This window comes from Oscarella lobularis, chromosome 8 (assembly GCF_947507565.1).
Source record: "Oscarella lobularis chromosome 8, ooOscLobu1.1, whole genome shotgun sequence".
Lineage (NCBI taxonomy): Eukaryota > Metazoa > Porifera > Homoscleromorpha > Homosclerophorida > Oscarellidae > Oscarella > Oscarella lobularis.
Genome location: NC_089182.1, coordinates 2,181,725 through 2,199,145, shown reverse-complemented (window position 1 = coordinate 2,199,145; position 17,421 = coordinate 2,181,725). Strand labels below are relative to the sequence as shown.

At 49.6% G+C, this 17,421-nt stretch overlaps 7 protein-coding genes and 1 non-coding gene across 8 annotated transcripts; 1 reads left to right on the top strand and 7 right to left on the bottom strand.

The window, feature by feature from the left end:
* Positions 1 to 76: 76 nt before the first annotated feature.
* Positions 77 to 193, bottom strand: LOC136190799 (U11 spliceosomal RNA). The gene has a single exon (XR_010670620.1). It is a non-coding gene; the product is annotated as a U11 spliceosomal RNA (small nuclear RNA).
* Positions 194 to 584: 391 nt separating this feature from the next.
* Positions 585 to 2,615, bottom strand: LOC136189885 (uncharacterized). Its single transcript, XM_065977917.1, has 5 exons — positions 1,923 to 2,615; positions 1,817 to 1,870; positions 1,041 to 1,763; positions 945 to 985; positions 585 to 886 (listed from the first exon to the last, which is right to left on the bottom strand). Exons 1-5 carry the CDS (start codon positions 2,358 to 2,360, stop codon positions 640 to 642), a joined length of 1,503 nt encoding a protein of 500 aa, XP_065833989.1. The 5' UTR covers positions 2,361 to 2,615; the 3' UTR covers positions 585 to 639.
* Positions 2,616 to 2,672: 57 nt separating this feature from the next.
* On the top strand, positions 2,673 to 4,148 carry LOC136190114 (uncharacterized). The gene has a single exon (XM_065978190.1). It carries the CDS (start codon positions 2,673 to 2,675, stop codon positions 4,146 to 4,148), a length of 1,476 nt encoding a protein of 491 aa, XP_065834262.1.
* Positions 4,149 to 6,458: 2,310 nt separating this feature from the next.
* Positions 6,459 to 7,664, bottom strand: LOC136189979 (CMP-N-acetylneuraminate-beta-galactosamide-alpha-2,3-sialyltransferase 1-like). The gene has a single exon (XM_065978045.1). It carries the CDS (start codon positions 7,438 to 7,440, stop codon positions 6,514 to 6,516), a length of 927 nt encoding a protein of 308 aa, XP_065834117.1. The 5' UTR covers positions 7,441 to 7,664; the 3' UTR covers positions 6,459 to 6,513.
* A 4,198-nt stretch (positions 7,665 to 11,862) lies between these two features.
* On the bottom strand, positions 11,863 to 13,039 carry LOC136189775 (type 2 lactosamine alpha-2,3-sialyltransferase-like). Its single transcript, XM_065977784.1, has one exon. It carries the CDS (start codon positions 12,977 to 12,979, stop codon positions 11,876 to 11,878), a length of 1,104 nt encoding a protein of 367 aa, XP_065833856.1. The 5' UTR covers positions 12,980 to 13,039; the 3' UTR covers positions 11,863 to 11,875.
* A 274-nt stretch (positions 13,040 to 13,313) lies between these two features.
* On the bottom strand, positions 13,314 to 14,225 carry LOC136190109 (CMP-N-acetylneuraminate-beta-galactosamide-alpha-2,3-sialyltransferase 1-like). The gene has a single exon (XM_065978182.1). It carries the CDS (start codon positions 14,223 to 14,225, stop codon positions 13,314 to 13,316), a length of 912 nt encoding a protein of 303 aa, XP_065834254.1.
* A 16-nt stretch (positions 14,226 to 14,241) lies between these two features.
* Positions 14,242 to 15,518, bottom strand: LOC136189846 (uncharacterized). Its single transcript, XM_065977876.1, has one exon. It carries the CDS (start codon positions 15,516 to 15,518, stop codon positions 14,580 to 14,582), a length of 939 nt encoding a protein of 312 aa, XP_065833948.1. The 3' UTR covers positions 14,242 to 14,579.
* A 46-nt stretch (positions 15,519 to 15,564) lies between these two features.
* Positions 15,565 to 17,405, bottom strand: LOC136189840 (uncharacterized). Its single transcript, XM_065977868.1, has 3 exons — positions 16,717 to 17,405; positions 16,559 to 16,649; positions 15,565 to 16,460 (listed from the first exon to the last, which is right to left on the bottom strand). The coding sequence occupies exons 1-3, from the start codon at positions 17,273 to 17,275 to the stop codon at positions 15,635 to 15,637; spliced, it is 1,476 nt and encodes a 491-aa protein (XP_065833940.1). The 5' UTR covers positions 17,276 to 17,405; the 3' UTR covers positions 15,565 to 15,634.
* Between the last annotated feature and the right edge of the window lie 16 nt (positions 17,406 to 17,421).

The window sequence follows — 17,421 nt, the reverse complement described above, 5'->3', positions numbered from 1 at the left end:
AGGCAATGAACCTATAGCACAAATTTAAGGACGTTCTCCAAGCCAAGGTGCAGTATTTTCTTTGGTGATTGGATCTAAGGCACCAGCACGTGAAGATGCTGATGCCAAGGTTCCAAAAAATATGCTTCTGAAATCTCTTGATTGCGATTCCACAGGAAAATCTCCTGTGCCATTTCTGGCAGAAGCCCTTTTCGAAACTTTGTAGGACGGATGAATTTTTCATATACGCACTGCAGCGATCTTTTATTGCGGGTTCGTCGTGCTCAAACGTAATCGCAATGCTTTCCTATTTGTGGTTGCAGTAGAAATTCGTTATCTTTCGCTTGCTTGCCGTTTGTTTCCCGCTTGGGAGAATTTCCTTTTACGACACTTCCTGTTTTGGCATGCAGTGACGTTGCACCAACAAACTGTCGTTTCCTAAAGAGAACACAATTTTACGACGACGCTACCTTGCCTTCAAAGGTGCGCCTATTCGTCTTTACAGGAGGTGAGCTCATCTGGTATAGTCTTGGGCATCAAAGGCGTCTCATTCGAACGAACAGGCAGAAGACGCAATATTAATTTAACAACTTTAATAACAACTTCAAAGAAAAATCAAAGCGTATCAGTCTTTCAAACAACAAAAATAAGACTGACGTTCTAAGAGGCAGGTAAATTTCCTGGAACCGTGTCTTTCTCATCCTCTTTCTCACTAGCTGCTGCCGCTGCGGCGTCGTCGTCGACGTCGTCGTCGTTCTGATTCCTTTCAGTGATGAAGTACGCTGTAGTCTCCTCTGCTTGGATACCAGTTGGCATCCATTGCTCTAGTTCTAACTCCAATAATATCCGATGTAGTAGTTTCTTAACACATTGATCCAAACGTATGCTGTAAACTGTTTCAACTTCACTAAATTATTCACAAAACAGAAAAATCGCTATTCTACGGTACGACCCGTGTTGTTTACCTTGAATGGACGTCCTCAACAGAAACAGCGTTCAACTTCGGCTGCAACAGCAAAAAATCAATGCATACGGTACGTGTAAATATAGTGAGCACGTACCATATCTAGATTTTCACTTGGATTTTCATCCCCCTTTGTTAGTGCGTCTCTTGGCTCAAACGACGGCATCGGACTTATATCCTCACTTTTGTACACTGGAGCATGTTCCTCTGGGTTTTCTGACGAGTCTCCTGTTTCTACCGGCGTTGTTGAACTCATCTTAGCTGCAGAGTCCTCGACCAACATATTTGCTGCTGAAGCTGCCACATCTTGGCAAGACTTTTCCTTTACGTCCCCTTCTTCATTACCGTCTCTTGTTTCCGAGTCATGCAACTTCTCCTCTTCCTCCTCTTCCTTCTCTTCTTCTCCATCAGACAACGTCAGAAAGTAATTTCCCTTTTCGATTGAATTTAGAGCGCTCTCTTTATCAGCCAGAGATTTCCTATCAACGCTGCCTTCTTCGTTTAGCTGCACCGAGGGAAGTTCGGGATCCTTTTCATGACTTTCCTTATAGTCAGGTGGACTGCTAATGACAGAAACAGCCGTTGAGTTATTCTGCTTTTCTGCGTTGTCGTTTCCTGAAGAATTGGCTAACACCGTTTCCTTTGCAACAGAAATGCTGGAAGCTGGTAGATCAACTTGTTTGCAATAGTCTGAACTCCCAACGACATTCTCCAAACTATCAGAACTCTCTTGGGAAACTGAACCCCGTGCTCCTTCTTCACCATTGCCTACTAAAGTCTCCGAAAAAATCACCTCGGTACCAGCATCAGGCAACGGCTTCTAAAACGATGGGTCATGTCGCAGACTCTTTCTTTCCTCTCTAAAGCAACTACCTCAAAAACACTTGCAATTCGATCCCCGCCGCCGTCCTCTTTCTCCAGCTCGAACTACACACAAATATAGAACAGTAGTCACCTGCAATGCCTTTGGAGGCTGTACCGACACTTGAGCGGCGCTCAGACCACAACAACGCGCCGCCATCGCGCGAGGCTCAAAAGCTGGCCGCGACGCAACAGAAACACAAAGCGAATCGTCATCGTTGGAAAATGTCGACGGATCGATCGCATCGACGCGGCGCACTTTAGAGACGGTGTCCTTTGTGCATGTGCCCGGCGGCTTTTGCGACGGTTTCCGAGATAATTCTCGCAAGCGAGAGCGAGATCGAACTATTTCCGTCGTCGCACGCGCGCCGCGTCCCCGTTGTGGAGCTCGAGGAGGAGCATGAGGAGGAGCACCATGAGCGACGGCTGGCAGTCGGAGGTCGAAAAAGCGCTCTGCATTCTTGCTGCGACCAATCCCCGACCAAATGGCAACGCGTTTTTCTACGAACGAATCGTTGGGACAGAAGGCGACGTCTTCTCTCGGCGGTTTGTACATGTTTTCATCCAAAAATTCCCACGACGACGCACGCGTACTGTACGCGCGTCACGTCGCGCACGCTGACTCGTACGTAGCACGTGGCTCCCAAAGGACACCGCAAGCTCCCGTAAACGCGGGAAGGCTGGTACCAGGGATATACAGTTGAGAGCTGCTAACATCACATCTAAAACAGGAGACAAAAACAGGGACATGTGACGATCAACGCATGACCTCCTCGGTCGCGTGACTCACTACGCGCGAGGAACTAGTCGTCGCATCACACCTGATATACCACACCACTCTCGACTTCTCCTCGTCAAAAGAAAAGAAATGGCTACAGCAGCAGCGGCAGCAGCAGCTGCGTCCAGTCTGAGTATAAGTGAAAAGGACGCCAGAGAAACGTCTACAGAGTTGAGCCAAAACGTGACCCGTCGTATGAGCAAACGCATGAAGATTCTCCACATCATCATGACGATATTCGTTCCTTCCGCAATCGGCTTCCACGTCGACACGAGCTATCTCATTCGCCCGACGGTAGAAGACTGCCCGGTGTGGAGTCAGTCGACCGTCGTAGCCGGGGCCGGGCTCATGATGGGCGTCTTGGGTCTAACGGGTCTCGTAAGCGGACGCCTATTGGATCGCTACGGTCCGGGCGCGTTTCTCCTCGTCGGAACGGTTACCGGTGGGCTGGGATGGCTCGGGTGCGGCGTCATGGTGTTGGCTTGTGAAAGCGCTCCCATCATCACACAGGTCTTTTACATCGCGTCGTTCGCGTGCATCGGCGTGTGTCTCGGTCTCAACTACATAGCCGCTGTTCAATCGCTGCTCTCGTGGTTTCCTGGAGACAGGGGCAAGGCGAACTCGTTCAATGGAGCGAGTCGCAGCACCGGCTCCATTCTCATTGCCCAACTGCTCATCTTCTGCCAGACTCTAGTCGAAACGAGACAGATGAGAGCCGGAACAATTTACTTTATCGTCGGAGTCATTCTCGTCGCTGCAACAGGCCCCTTTACAATGCTCGTTCGATTTCCGCCCGGAAGACAACCGACGGCTGGCGACAGGCGTTTGAGTTTGAAGACGATAATTAAAACCCGACAATTTCAAATCATCATCTTTGGCTATTTTGCAAATCTGTTTCCAAGTTGGGGCATCGAAGGACGAATGGATCAAATTCTGAGAACCGCTTGGGGTAGTCCACACGCTCCAGTCGCTCAAATGGCCTTCGCCGTACTGATGGGCTACACGGCAGGTCGCTTCGTTTGGGTCTTCACAGCAGACTGCATAGGAATAGTGAACGTTTGGAAAATATGCAGCCTCATCGAAGCGGTGTGCCTTTTCAGTCTCCCGTGGACCATGTACGCCGAAACGAAGGCCGGAGCCTATGCCTCGGTGTGCCTAGTTTCTATTCAATTCGCCGTGTTTTCGGGCATCAAGTGCACCGTAGCTGCGCTGTGTAACGTCACCTTTGGAACGAAGAATGCAAGCGCGGCGTTGGGCGCGGCAATGGTCGGATACGGCACAGGGGGACTAACGGGGCCTCTCATTTGCCAGTTTACGTACAGCGCGTTCGGAAACTACCGACCGTTTCTGTTCGGTTCGGCAGTGCTTCCGTTGCTCGCTTTCATCTTCATGTGGTGCATCAAACCTTTGGAGCAGAAAGAGAAGATGAGCGGCGACGGAAGGAGGGCCGAACCAAGCATGATCGAGCCGGAACCAAGCATGATCGAGCCGGAACGAAGCTACGAAAAAAGCAACGAAAGAACTCCCCTGCTGTTGGAAAACCATTCGGCAGAAAGATCGGTCTGACCTCGCCTAAAATTGCTCTTTTTGTCCCTTCACGTCTTTTATAGTAGTAGAGCGCACGACCTGGACGAATCACCTAGTAAAATAGATCAATAGATTATTCAGACAGAACCGGACTACGGGTATATACATGTACACTAATCGTGCTAACACCAAATGGGTACTGCCCCTAATTTGCCTCCTCTTCAATCTCTATGGGTTCAATCATCCCATACGAGCCGTTGCGAAGATTGTCTTCCAATTCTTCCAACCAGCTGTCGTTCATCACAATCTTCACGCAATCAATTCGTCCCGCATTCAAGTCACTCGGATTGACGTTCGCTCCAACAAGCAAGATAAACTCGTACTGCCCTTCAACGTACTTCAGTCTGTCCAGCACGGCACATCTCATCAAAGGCCACACGTTCTCGGCGTACGAAGCCGAAACGTAGCAGACGGCTTTTCCCGTTAATTCTATGCAGCGACATAGAGCGCGATCTAAGCGTTTGCAGGGCGGAGCGGACAGCAAACTGAGCTTTGATTCCTTCAGCTTTGTCTCGAGAAACAATCTGTCCTCGCTGTCGATCTTTGAATCGAAGCTGAGAAACACATCGCGCTTCTTGCTTCCTACTTGCAAAGCCCGATTAAGCGTCATTCGTATTTTATTGCGAACTGCGTCGTCACTGTCGTTGCACAGATTGACTCTCGTCTTGGATTTGGCAATGCTCGACAGTCCGCTATTGCCAATATTATCGATCACTAACGGAATAATAGCCGATTCGTCCAGACCCTTCATTCGACTCCACTCCATTTGACACCAAGCCGATCCGATAGACCTGCGACTCACAACGGCAAAGACCTTCCAACACGAGTCAATTGCTTTCTCGATGTTGTCTATGATCAATTGTCCCGGAACGAAGTCGCGATGATGTATGAAGAGCGTCACTCCGGCATACGCGTCGTCGCTCTCAATCGAATTGACGAGATTCAAGTCGACCCAGTCCCAGTCTTCCTCGACGTAAGCAATCAAAAAATCGTAATCATACTCAATTCGATCTTTACTACGCTTAGACAGTACAAAAGGGCGTCTTCGCCGAATCCATATAAGGAGCGCAGACGACGAAATGACGACAAGTGCGGCCACCGCGGCGAATCCAACAGTGACAGTTGTTTTGGTATTGTCTTCATTGACGGACGGTCTAGTTGGCGGAGGAACAATGGCAATACTACGATTGGTGGATGCAGATGTTCCTCTTCCGCGAACAACGTATTCGCCATATTCACGGACGGTAAAGTGGCACTGCAAAATACAGCGTTGGCTAACGCTTCCCAAAATGAAGCCAGCACAACCTCTAACGATTTCAAATAAATAATCCCGTGATATGCAGCACTGAAGCGATTCATTAGCTCCCTCTTTCGCAAAGGACACTAACGTCGAAACAGGAGAGCCGTTCATTTTGACGGTAAGAAAGACGAGAGTGCTCAAGTTGGCGACAGACATGATACGCGGCAGCTTAGTCCCTCGTGCAAACGTCAGAGCGCTAGGACAATGGACTGGATTTATCGTTGATAGATTGAACATTGGGTAAAGCTTAAAGGTCGCTGTAAATTCGCCAGCGAAGTTCGTTGCTACGCACGTGTAATTCCATTCCGCAAGCAAGTCGTCTACACGTTTAAATTGCAGCGTGGCGCAGTTTTGAAGAAAAGAAATTGGAGAGCTCACGTTTCGAGAGCTTAGACGGTCGCAATTCAATTTCTTTGTTTTTCCCTTGACGTACCACGTGTAATTATCAATAGGGGGCCAAACATCGCGGGAAATTATGCGATCGCAATCCAGTGAAAATTCATCGACGTTAAACGGGTATATGTATCGGCGTTGAATGCCCGCGCGAAAACCGTCCGCGAGTCTCGGCGGAATCGCGAGACGATAGCTACTTTCGACACGCCCACCCGAGGCGTTCGTCGCCGTCCAGCACGCGTAGATGATCGCCTCGTTTTGTGTAGACGCAAGGGACGACGCGTTGACGACGTACGTCGATTGACGAGCGAGAATCGGAGCGGAAAAGTTGCTCGACGTTCGACGCCATTCGCCAACGAGTTGATTGTTCTTATCCGTGGAGCAATGTAACGTCTCGTTTCTCACAAAGGGAATCGGACTCCTGCCGTAGCCGAGCGAGAGGCAAAGGAAAGCGCACAGGGACGCAAACTGAAACAGGAAGAGCATCGAAAGTGCAAACAAAAGGTGTTATAACTTCTAAGGCGTGCGCTAAGCAAAGAGTAAATGCGAAAAACCGAAACGAAAAATTAAAAATAAAAATTTCTCTTATTCTCCTATTCAAAAAAATTTCATAGTAGATCCTAAAAAGCATGCACGCTAAGATCATATCAACTATTCATGAACTATGAGTTTTCCTATCCCGTCCCAAGACAAGTCAAATTCCGTTCTGTCAAGTTTTCCACTAGCAAAGGCGTCAATAAAGCGTTTCTCCCCAGCAAAATCGTGAAGAGCCGTCTCATAAGAGAAGCTAGTGCTTACATTGGAATAATATTTATAGGGCTCATTGGCCGTAGTGCCACCAAAACCATACAAATGTAAATTCCGACACAGATGCAACATGAAAATGACACTTCTGAATCCGCAACTCGGTTTCAACAACACGGACTTCGTCGACTTATGCACTCGCTCATATTCCAACGCACGCCTTGCAATCAGAAACACATACTCCGACATAACAAACGTTTTCACGCCAAACCTATCCCAAGCGACTTTGGCACACTCAGCATTGGACGTTGACTTTTTCGTAGCTGTCGGATGATCCCCAGCAAAAGAGCACTGAACCAAAACAGATCGATTGTGCGGAGGTCTCACGCACCTCTTCTTTGGCAAGGCCATGTTGAAGAATGAAATGTCAGCGGGACGACGACCGACGTGAGTTTCGTAACCTCTCACCGGCGGATCGTTGATACGCACGACGACGTCATGTGCATCGATGTCGACACCGTACTTCCTCTTCATCAGGCTGTACGACGAGCCAAGAAGCGCGCATGTGTCGTGGCGACGTCCGAGAAACGACGTGTAGTCGGAATCGTTTGCGAGGCGATGCTGCCACCATTTGCGTTCCAAATTGACGTACTTGGCCGCGTGATTGGAGCATAGCAGTAGAGAACGCGCACCGGTGCAAAGGACCTCTTTTGAAAGGCCTCCGGGGCCGACTTCTAGAGAGGTCGCAATTTTTTTGAAAGGCATGAGAGTCGCACTCCTGAGTCGCAGCGTGAAGATTGCGATTACAGACAGTACGATCAAAGCCGCCGTCATCCACGCGCTGATAAGGAGACGATGTCCCGTTGCTTGTTTTGTTTTTCGCCAACGATAATGCTACCAAGCGACATTTTTTTCGACACTGTGCAGTGCGGCAGGGAAAACCACCCCTAGCGTGCTACCTAAAAGCAGCTCGCAGCACTCACGGCAGACTACTCACGGCAGCAACTGGAGCAGCAGCAGCTGGTCTGGACCACGGATTGTGGTCTGGACTGTCTGGACTGTCTGGACAATAGACTGTAGCGCGCGTTAACTAAAATTTCATCGAGCTTTTGTTCTCCCATAGATCTATGGTTCTACTGCACAAAGCGTGTTAGCAGGTTTGCATTAGGATGCGCGTTATTTAGACAGTACATAAAATTTGCCAATTCCTTTTTCAACTGCTTGCAATGGCATTGAATGATTTTGCAGTCCAACGAGTCGACACTCATTTTGTCAACACCTGCTCCACCTCAACAAAAAATTCTTGCATGTATGGCTTATTTGACACCAAGATCTCTATTGTATATTTTCCTTTGTTGACAGTGTTCACGTTTCTTATGACAATCTGTTGTGTGAAGTTGCAGCCAGTTACGTTCACATTAATACAATTTGAATACGTTGAATTAGGAGGCAGATTGAAAGGAAACTGCACTGGAATATAACATTGAACCAACCTTGATTTACCTTTCCAAATTCCAATAATGGTATTGGTTGGATCCAGTGTGATCGATGCATTAAATGTCACATTTCCGTATTCTTCAGAAGCAGAGAAGATTTTATCAGGAGGAGGCCACTCCACAACGGGCACCTGAGAACACGGCAGTTCACACTCACTCTGACCAGTTCTAGGTACAATGTTGTAGGTCACAGTAGCGCTTCCCAGTGAATTATTCAACTCGCAAGAATAATTTCCTGACCCAACCACGAGATGCTTTATGAAAAGAACGCCTCCATGAACTCGAAAGTCGGACGGAAAATTATTGACCGATTTGTTGTTGAAACGCCAAATGTACGATTGAACAGGCACGCCTGGGCAATAAAAATCCGTCTCCAGGCAATGCAGCTGATATTTATAGCCTTCGATAGGACGAGAACAATTGCGGGGCATCCGAGTAGCCGTCTGGTGGCTATACGAGTGTGGCGGACACATGAGCGCGAGTAAGAACACACGTCGAATGCGACGCGTCGACGAGTCAACACACGCGTAGGCAGAGGATGCTTTCGAGCACTCGTACTGCCGATTCGTGCAGAGATTGCAAACGGTGTCGTATGAGCCACAGTTTGCTAGTGGATTAAAGAGAACCGAGTACGTCGATGCGTTGGAGAGCCATTGTAGCGGTCGTAGACTGTTTTCGTCGTACGTGTACCAAGTGACGTTTGGCCAGTTGGGACAGGCGAGATTGGTCCGGCTGCCCTTTTGCAGCGGAATCGTTGTGATGCCCGATTGAAAGGGTACAAGCTGCTGAGAGGACGCGAGAAGAATCGGCACAAGAGCCCACGCGACTCGCCACATTGTTCTTAGCGTACGTGACTGTTTCTGACAAGTGGTGACAGGTGACAGGAGGACTAAAAATTCTACAAAAGTACAGTGTACAAAACCAATTGTCAAAAAATATTTCTTCTATGGAAAACTCAGTACTCGCTCCGCTAGGTCAAAAAATTCGCCAATTCCTTTTTCCATTGCTCACAATTGCATTGAATGATCTTGCAATCCAACGAGTCGACATTCACGTCGTCCACGCCTGGTTCGACGATCAGCAAAAATTTATATTGCCGAGCCTGCTTGACAGCAACTTCTCTCAGGCGAGGCCACATCTTCACGGCGCACCTCGACGAAACGAAGCAGATGGCCTTTTTTGATAGTAGCAGAGAGCGAGTTAGAAACGAGTCCAAATTTCTCTCGACGCATCCTTTGGGAACACTCATAAAGGTAAGAGAATTTGAACGCAAGAACTCCTTGATGTCCTTTGTGACTCGCTTCGTATCGTCGACGCTGTCGAACGCGAAGAAAATGTCCACGGTTTCTTTGCTTTTCAACCATTTCTCGTCAAGTAAAGCTCCAATCGTTCTCTTGACGTCGTCTTCGCTTCTACCGAACAGTTTGACGCTCCGCTCGGTCGACCTCAAAAGTCGATGAGCCGTCTCGTCGACGTCGTCAATGATCAGAGGTATGACGAACGATTCGTCGAAGCCGGCCGCCTGACTCCACTCGAAACGGCACCAATGGGACTCGACCGAATTGTGACTGACGACGGCGATGATCTTCCAGCATCGTTTTATCAAATCCTTGATGTTGTCTCGAACGCGTTTGCCGAGGACGAAATCCTCGTTGTGCAGCAACAGAGTCACGCCCGCGTACGCGTCGTTTCCTCGAATGAAGTCGACGACGTATTTGTTCAGCCACTTGCTGTCTCGCTCCGAATGAGCAACGAAGAAATCGTAATCGTACTTCGTTCTCAATAGACTTCGAGACGACATTTTGAAGGATCGTTTTCGATGGTAAAAAAAAGATACGAAGACGACGACAACGACGACGACCAGGACCGCGCCGCCGCCAGAAGATGCTCCAATGATGATTATTTTATTTGACGACGACGACGACGACGACTGTGGCTTGATGACAAAAAAGTCCTGCACGATTCCTGTATTTGAAACTAACAATTGTATAGTATATCTTTCTTTGTTGATATTGTTCGCGTTTCTTATGACAATCTGTTGTGTGAAGTTGCAGCCAGTTACGTCCACATTAATACAATTTGAATACGTTGAATTAGGAGGCAGATAGAAAAGAAACTGCATTGGAATATAACATTGAACCAACGTTGATTTACCTTTCCAAATTCCAATAATCGTATTGGCTGGATCCAGTGCGATCGATGCGTTAAATGTCACATCTCCATATTCAGAAGCCGAGAAGATTTCATCAGGAGGAGGCCACTCCACATCCGGCACCTGAGAACACGGCAGTTCACACTCACTCTGACCAGTTCTAGGTACAATGTTGTAGGTCACAGTAGCGCTTCCCAGTGAATTCTTCAACTCGCAAGAATAATTTCCTGACCCAACCACGAGATGTTTTATGAAAAGAACGCTTCCACTAACTCGAAAGTCCGACGAAAAATTATCGACCGATTCGTTGTTGAAACGCCAAATGTGCGATTGAACAGGCACGCCTGGGCAATAAAAATCCGTCTCCAGGCAATGCAGCTGATATTTATAGCCTTCGATAGGACGAGAACAATTGCGGGGCATCCGAGTAGCCGTCTGGCTATACAAGTGTGGCGGACACATCAGCACGAGAAAATACGTACGCCAAATGCGATGCGTCGACGAGTCAACACACGCGTAGGCAGAGGATGCTTTCGAGCACTCGTACTGCCGATTCGTGCAGAGATTGCAAACGGTGTCGTATGAGCCACAGTTTGCTAGTGGATTAAAGAGAACCGAGTACGTCGATCCGTTGGAGAGCCATTGTAGCGGTCGTAGACTGCTTTCGTCGTACGTGTACAGAGCGACGTTTGGCCAGTCCGAGCAGTTGAGATCGACCCGGTTGCCCTTCTGCAGCGGAATCGTTGTGATGCCCGATTGAAAGGGTGAAAGCCGCTTAGGCTTAGAGGACGCGGACGCAGAGAGAATCAGGGCAAGAGCCCACGCGATTCGCCACATTGTTCTTAGCGTACAGTGAATGTGACCGCGCCCATTGATGCTAATATAATCTGCTAATATATACATATAGGTAAATATAAAAATTCCAAAGTCCAAAGAGATCTATCAATAAAGCGCCTCTCCCCAAAGCCGACGAGCGCGCACGTGTCGTGGCGCGCGTAGTCGGAGTCGTTTGCGAGGCGATACTGCCACCATTTACTCGGTCCAAGCCGTGTGCTATTACGCGATCGGTGCATAGCAGTAGAGGACGCGTGCCGGTGCTTAGAAACTCTCTTGAAAGGATCGAAGGTGTGAGACCTGCATAAAGATCACCAGCAAAAGAGATCATGACGTCATCGTTACGTAGAGCTACGTAGAGATGACGTCACATGTCTCATAATTTTTTGCCTTTTCCTACGCCTATAGGTTTTCCTAGCGAGTACGGTAATTGCCCGGTGATCTTTTATACCGGCGATCTTTTATACCGCCGGCAAAAAAGATCACTCGCATAAAAGATCAACAGTGCACAACTGCTTCAAAGAGACAGGAGCAATTTGCATTTAAGTTCTTTTCATTCCGTGTTACTGAATTACAGCGGGCGTACATTGTACAGGTAAATGCTTGTGTCCGGTGCCTGGGTATATAGAGGCGAATATTCCTAACTGCATATCTACACTAACAAACAGGAACCGGACACAAGCACTAGCTTACCTGTGCAATGTATATCCGCACGAAACTTGTCCAATTTCTGAGTTTTGCTTCCACCCTCTGTAAATCAGTATACGCCTTTATTTATATCACTTAACTACTGATGAACTAAAAGTTTTCCAATGCCATTCCAAGATAAGCCAAATTCTGTCCTGTCGAGTTTTCCATTAGCAAAAGCGTCAATAAAGCGCTTTTCTCCAGCAAAATCATGAAGAGCAGTCTGATACGAGTTACTAGTGCTTTCATTAGAATAGTACTTATAGGGCTCGTTGGCCGTAGTGCCACCAAAACCGTACACGTGTAAATTCCGACACAAATGCAACAGGAAAATGATACTTTTCAATCCGCAACTCGGTTTCAACCGCACGGACTTTGTCGACTTACGCACTCGCTCATATTCCAACGCCCGCTCTGCGATTGAAAACACATACCTCGACATAACAAACGTCTTCACGCCAAACTTCTTCCAAATGACGTCAATACACTGAGTATTGGACGTCGTCTTTGCCCTTTCGTTATGGTTTGGTTGATTCCAAGTAAAAGAACACTGAACCAATAGGGATCGATTGTGCGGAGGTATCGGGCACTTCCTATGGCCTGCCAGTGCCGTGTTGAAGATGGAAATGTCGGCGGGACGACGGCCGACGTGAGTTTCGTAACCCACCACCGGCGGATCGTTGATGCGCACGACGACGTCGTGCGCGTCGATTTCGACACCGTACGTCTTCTTCATGAGGCTGTACGACGAGCCGACGAGCGCGCACGTGTCGTGGCGACGTCCGAGAAACGACGCGTAGTCGGCATCGTTTGCGAGGCGATACTGCCACAATTTGACTCGGTCCAACATGCGGCGGCGATCCGCGGCCGGACATCGCAGTAGAGGACGCGCGCCGGTGCACAGAACCTCTTTCGAAAGCAGAGAAGCCGAACGGCCGAAGAAAAAAACTGTCGTCGGAATCGCATTGTCTTTAGTGGACGACTGAGGCTCAGGCGTCGTTCGAGAACTTTGTTGCTTCACCACGGATAATAGTAGCGGTTTTGAGTAGCGGTGAATACTAGGAGTAGTGCTGCTGTGAATCTTTCTTGTGAGTGGCAGCATGAAGAGTTTGATTAGAGCGAGCACGATCAAAACCGACGTCATCCACGAGCCGATCAGCAGACGATGTCTTGTTGCTTGTTTTCGCCGACGATTGGGGATCATACTCGCCTCACAACATCTTTAGCTGCTCTGCTGGAAAGAGTGTTCGTCTTCAGACCCTTTCTCGCTTTCCCGGATGCACTTAATTGGGTAGTACCTACAATGGGACATGGGATGGCTGTCATGATGTCATCTGTTTTTCCTTTGTTTAGTTGGCTGATATTTATACTGGTGTGACCATGCACGAATGCAGCCATCTCTCTTATATCTATGGTGCAGCTAATTTAGTGAACCGTGAAAAGAAGAAAATGTGTCTGACAATTTGCGTAACTAGCGCTCTATAGCCGGGTGCACGTAATTATAATACACTGTTATTACTACTAAACCGTGCAGCGTGTCATCGATGAACTACGAGCTTTCCAATTTCTTTCCAAGGCAGACCGAAAAAATTGCTTCGATTCAGATGTCCGCTAGCTAAAGCGTCAATAAAGCGCGTCTCCCCGACGAAGTCGTGTGCTGCTTTCTGGTAAAGGTCTCGAGTAAGAATTTTCACGTAGTATTTATACGGCTCATCATCCTCGGTGCCACCGAAACCGTAGAGATGCAGATTCCGACACAGGGGCAATAAAAATATTATGCTTCTCATTCCGCAACTTGCTTTCATCGTTTTAGAAGACTTTTTTTTGCCTGCTCGCTGATACATGTAGGTCAACGCTCGTTCAGCGGTAAATAGAACGTATTTCGACAGAGTAAGCGTTTTCAAACCGTACTTTTTCCACGTTTCACTAACACACCGAGCGTCAGCCTGCAGTTTGACTGAACTGACATCAGGGTTCGTAAACGTAAAAGAGCAGTGAACCATTAGCGATTCGTTGCGAGGCGGCTTTGCGCAATTTCTTGCTTTAGCCACTGCCAAATTATATATGGAAATGTCGGCCGGCCGACGACCGACGTGGTTTTCAAATCCTTTCACGGGCGGATCGTTGAGACGGACGACGAGATCGTGAGCGTCGATTTCGTCGCCGAATTCGTGCTTCATCAAATTGTACGACGAGCCGACGAGCGCGCACGTGTCGTGACGCCGATGGAGTTGCGAATGGCGAACGAAATCGGTGTCGTTTGCGAATTGACGTCGCCAGTGTCGTATTCCGGCTTCGACGACGTCGTTCGATTCGCCTTTGATGTGATTGCGACACATGAGAAGAGGATGCTTGCTATGGCAACCGAAGAGGCTTAAAAGCTCCGAGGGACGAGCGTCCCTACTAGTAGCCGTCGCCCCTTCAATTGCCGCTACGCGTGCAGACGGCATGATCCGGAATCGATTGGGATTACTTCTACTGACTCGTGTTGTGACTAGTAGTATCGCAACGCTGATCAGCAAAACTATTATTAGGTGGAGACACCGAAGTACGTTGAGTTTGTTTGGTCGGCCGCTGAAAACCCGCTTTGCTCCAACAATTCTAACTTGTACATTCATGCCGGCGTTCAGAAGTTCCCGACTGAGAGACAACAAATAGTTCATTCGAAATGCGAGAAGTAGGAGGAGCTTACACCCGTAAATGTAAATAAAAGAAAGAAAGAAAGACAGTGGTACGTATAAGATAGAAGAATTAAGTAAGTTCTTGGCTATAGAAAATAGAAGACACTGTGCTTCAATAGAGAACTACTTTTCAGCACCTGGAGAACTCTTTCTCCACAACCACCGAATGAGCACGAGATCGTCACGCGCCACAAACGTCAAAGCAACGGCATACAAAATCGCAGCCCAACTCAACGACCAACTCCACAGCCCAGTAACAAACCAAAGCACGTGGGTCGACCAGTTCAGCGTGCAACACGCAATATAGGACCAGAGACTCAGCGAACGCAACGCCGTCATGAATCGATTCTCGGCCGAATAGAGCACGCGCAACGCCAAGTAGGCGTTCACCAAATAAGCAACCGAGCTGAGATGTCCGTACACGATGACCATCTTACCCACGCCCAAGTTTCCGTACCATCCCTTCTGCGCGAAGTCGCCGTACGACGCGACGACGCAGAGTGCCGTCGACGTCACGTGATGCAGAATAGTGGAGCGCGGCAACTTGGGCACCATGTAGAGTGCGACGAGATCGGTCACGACGTAGAGAAACATGACGCGACGCAGTTCGAAATCGGGCCACTCGTCGAAAACGTAGGCGCGATAGGTCGTCGCCCAGAAGCGCCACGACGTGCAGAAAACGCCGAGAATTGCCGATTTGACGAGATTGGCGACGACGTACCATTTCTTGTGAGCCGGGTTCACTGCGCGAAAGTGAGGATCGAATCGATTCCACAACGCGTGCGTCGCCGCCATAACGGCCGTGAAGACGACGCACAGAACGAAGAAGCCGACGAGACTGTCTTCGAACGCTATCGCCCATCGCGTTGACGACGACGTGATTGCGTCGATGCCGAAAAGACGTCGTAGCGAGCTGGGAACGCGATACGGCTTAGGCAAATGACAGTAGAAGTCTGTCGGATTGTTGTCGCTGTCGGTCGGAAAGAGGAGGTAGTGGAGAACGTCGATCGGCGTGAATGCCGTACCGTCGTAGCAACGAAGGAACATGGCTTCATTAGACATCCGGGAAGCCTAGGCGTAGAGAGATCTGTTGCCGCTTACCCAGAACTGAAATAATCATATGATAATTTTTTTCGTACCAATTACCAAGAGATTCAATGCATAAGAAATTCTCCCAATCAAACATGCGTGGCCGGCGACGTGTTCAACGTCGGCAAACGCAACACAGTCGCCTTAATCTTTGTATACTTTCGCCCATCGGCAGTCACTTCGTGCCCATACTCCCATATGCCATGTCCTCGACTTTTCGGATGATAGACGGAATTCGATCCAATGCTCGTCGGCGACGTCGGCTCCGGCTCGCCGTCGGTCGGCGACATAGACAACTCAAATCCTTTATTGGCGGCGGCGATGGGGCCGTCAGCGAGAACGCCCACTTCCGTCGGCGCGTCTTCCGTATCCGACTTACCCTCGGCGTCGAGTCTCAATCGCATTTCCGGCGGGGCAGTGACGTCATATTCGGCATCATCGTCGTCGGACAAATCGAAGCCGGGATTGGCGTAGACGTTCGAATGTGGCAACGGCTGCGCGAGCCGATCGTCGGCGTCTTCGCGATCTTCGGTGTTTGACTGAACGACCGACGCGCGATCGTCGTTGTCGAAATACCAGACAAGCTGCGAATTGTCGTCGGTCGTCGTCGGAAGATCTCCTCTTTCGGCGGCGGCGGCGGCGGCGTCGCGCGGTTGTTGCCGCCGCGTGTCCCACTGTCCGAGTGTAATAGGCGTTTCCGTCGTTTCGTCGACGTTCGTCGTCGCCGTCGTTATCTTCGCCGGAGCACTTTGTCTCTTTTTGCGACGCGAGTCGGATCGACCCGGTGCGCACATTTTTCTCTGACTAGATCGACGATTTTCGTTCGTCAGCGTTGCCACGCGATCGTTGACGTCGAACGTCCCCGTGCTCGGTTTGACGCTCACGCGCGGAATTTTGTATTCACGACAGCGATACCTGAGGCGATGAAGGGGGAAAAAGGACAAAAGGGCGGCTGATTAGATAGATGAACGCGCTTCGCGGGTTTCTAGTCGCGTCCGTATCATGTCTCTCACCGTCTGTAGATGACTAAGAGCACTACGAGTACGAGAACAACGAGCGCCGATACGAGAGCGAGTAGAAAGTATACCCACCATTCGGGTCCGCCTGAAAGAGATAGAGAGAGAGAAACGTGAAGTGCCAGAGACCTAGCTCTAACACAAATAACGCCCACCTGATTGAGATTCGCAGTTCTGCGCTTCCATCCTCTCCGCCGGACAAGCGGCGCTTGATGCGTCGCACGACGGCAATTCAATTACGTATCGGTCCCGTCGTTGTTGGCCGTCGCGACAATCGGACCAGTCGCTCCACTCGGACACGACGCAATCGTCGTTGTCGTCGGCCGACGAGACGAAAGCGGACGGGCACGGCTCGCGTTGAACGGCGTCGTTCACGCACGTACTGTGCGGACAGTCGGCGGGCGTTTCTCTCACCGACGTCGCCGTTCGAACTCGCGTTTCGTTGCGACAGTTGCATGACGTCCACGTCGTCCAGCCGCCGTACGTACACGATACGGCACACATGCGATGCTCGTCCGGTCGACTCGTCGTCGCGTTGATCCGGCGACGCGATTCGCTGCAATCGTTCGCCGCGCATCCACTCCAATCACTCCAGTGCCCCCCCGCCGCCACTGTCGGCGTCGTCGTTGTCGTCGTCGTCGCGGCGACGACGACGACGACGACGACGACGAAAACGGTCACGGCACTTAGGTTTAAAATCGATGTCAATCGCATAAGCGCTGCTCGTGACTGTGATCGCTTCGCGCGGACGGAGCAGAGCCGTATAACGGTCCCACGTTCCGCCCACTCGGACAACAATCGGATTAGTAAGCGTAGGAGCGGGCGGAAGCCCAGCTGAGACGGGAGACGCGAACCAATGA

Excerpts from the sequence above, each read along its gene's own strand:
- LOC136189979 (XM_065978045.1), bottom strand. The coding sequence starts at position 7,440 with ATGACGGCGGCTTTGATCGTACTGTCTGTAATCGCAATCTTCACGCTG.
- LOC136189885 (XM_065977917.1), bottom strand. The coding sequence starts at position 2,360 with ATGTACAAACCGCCGAGAGAAGACGTCGCCTTCTGTCCCAACGATTCG. Across the intron at positions 1,764-1,816 it reads GAATTGCAAGTGTTTTTGAG|AAGCCGTTGCCTGATGCTGG; the intron begins GTAGTTGCTTTA and ends CCATCGTTTTAG. Across the intron at positions 986-1,040 it reads CAAGTGAAAATCTAGATATG|CCGAAGTTGAACGCTGTTTC; the intron begins GTACGTGCTCAC and ends TTGCTGTTGCAG.
- LOC136190114 (XM_065978190.1), top strand. The coding sequence starts at position 2,673 with ATGGCTACAGCAGCAGCGGCAGCAGCAGCTGCGTCCAGTCTGAGTATA.
- LOC136189775 (XM_065977784.1), bottom strand. The coding sequence starts at position 12,979 with ATGATCCCCAATCGTCGGCGAAAACAAGCAACAAGACATCGTCTGCTG.
- LOC136190109 (XM_065978182.1), bottom strand. The coding sequence starts at position 14,225 with ATGCCGTCTGCACGCGTAGCGGCAATTGAAGGGGCGACGGCTACTAGT.
- LOC136189846 (XM_065977876.1), bottom strand. The coding sequence starts at position 15,518 with ATGTCTAATGAAGCCATGTTCCTTCGTTGCTACGACGGTACGGCATTC.
- LOC136189840 (XM_065977868.1), bottom strand. The coding sequence starts at position 17,275 with ATGCGATTGACATCGATTTTAAACCTAAGTGCCGTGACCGTTTTCGTC. Across the intron at positions 16,650-16,716 it reads GAACTGCGAATCTCAATCAG|GCGGACCCGAATGGTGGGTA; the intron begins GTGGGCGTTATT and ends TATCTCTTTCAG. Across the intron at positions 16,461-16,558 it reads CTCTTAGTCATCTACAGACG|GTATCGCTGTCGTGAATACA; the intron begins GTGAGAGACATG and ends TCATCGCCTCAG.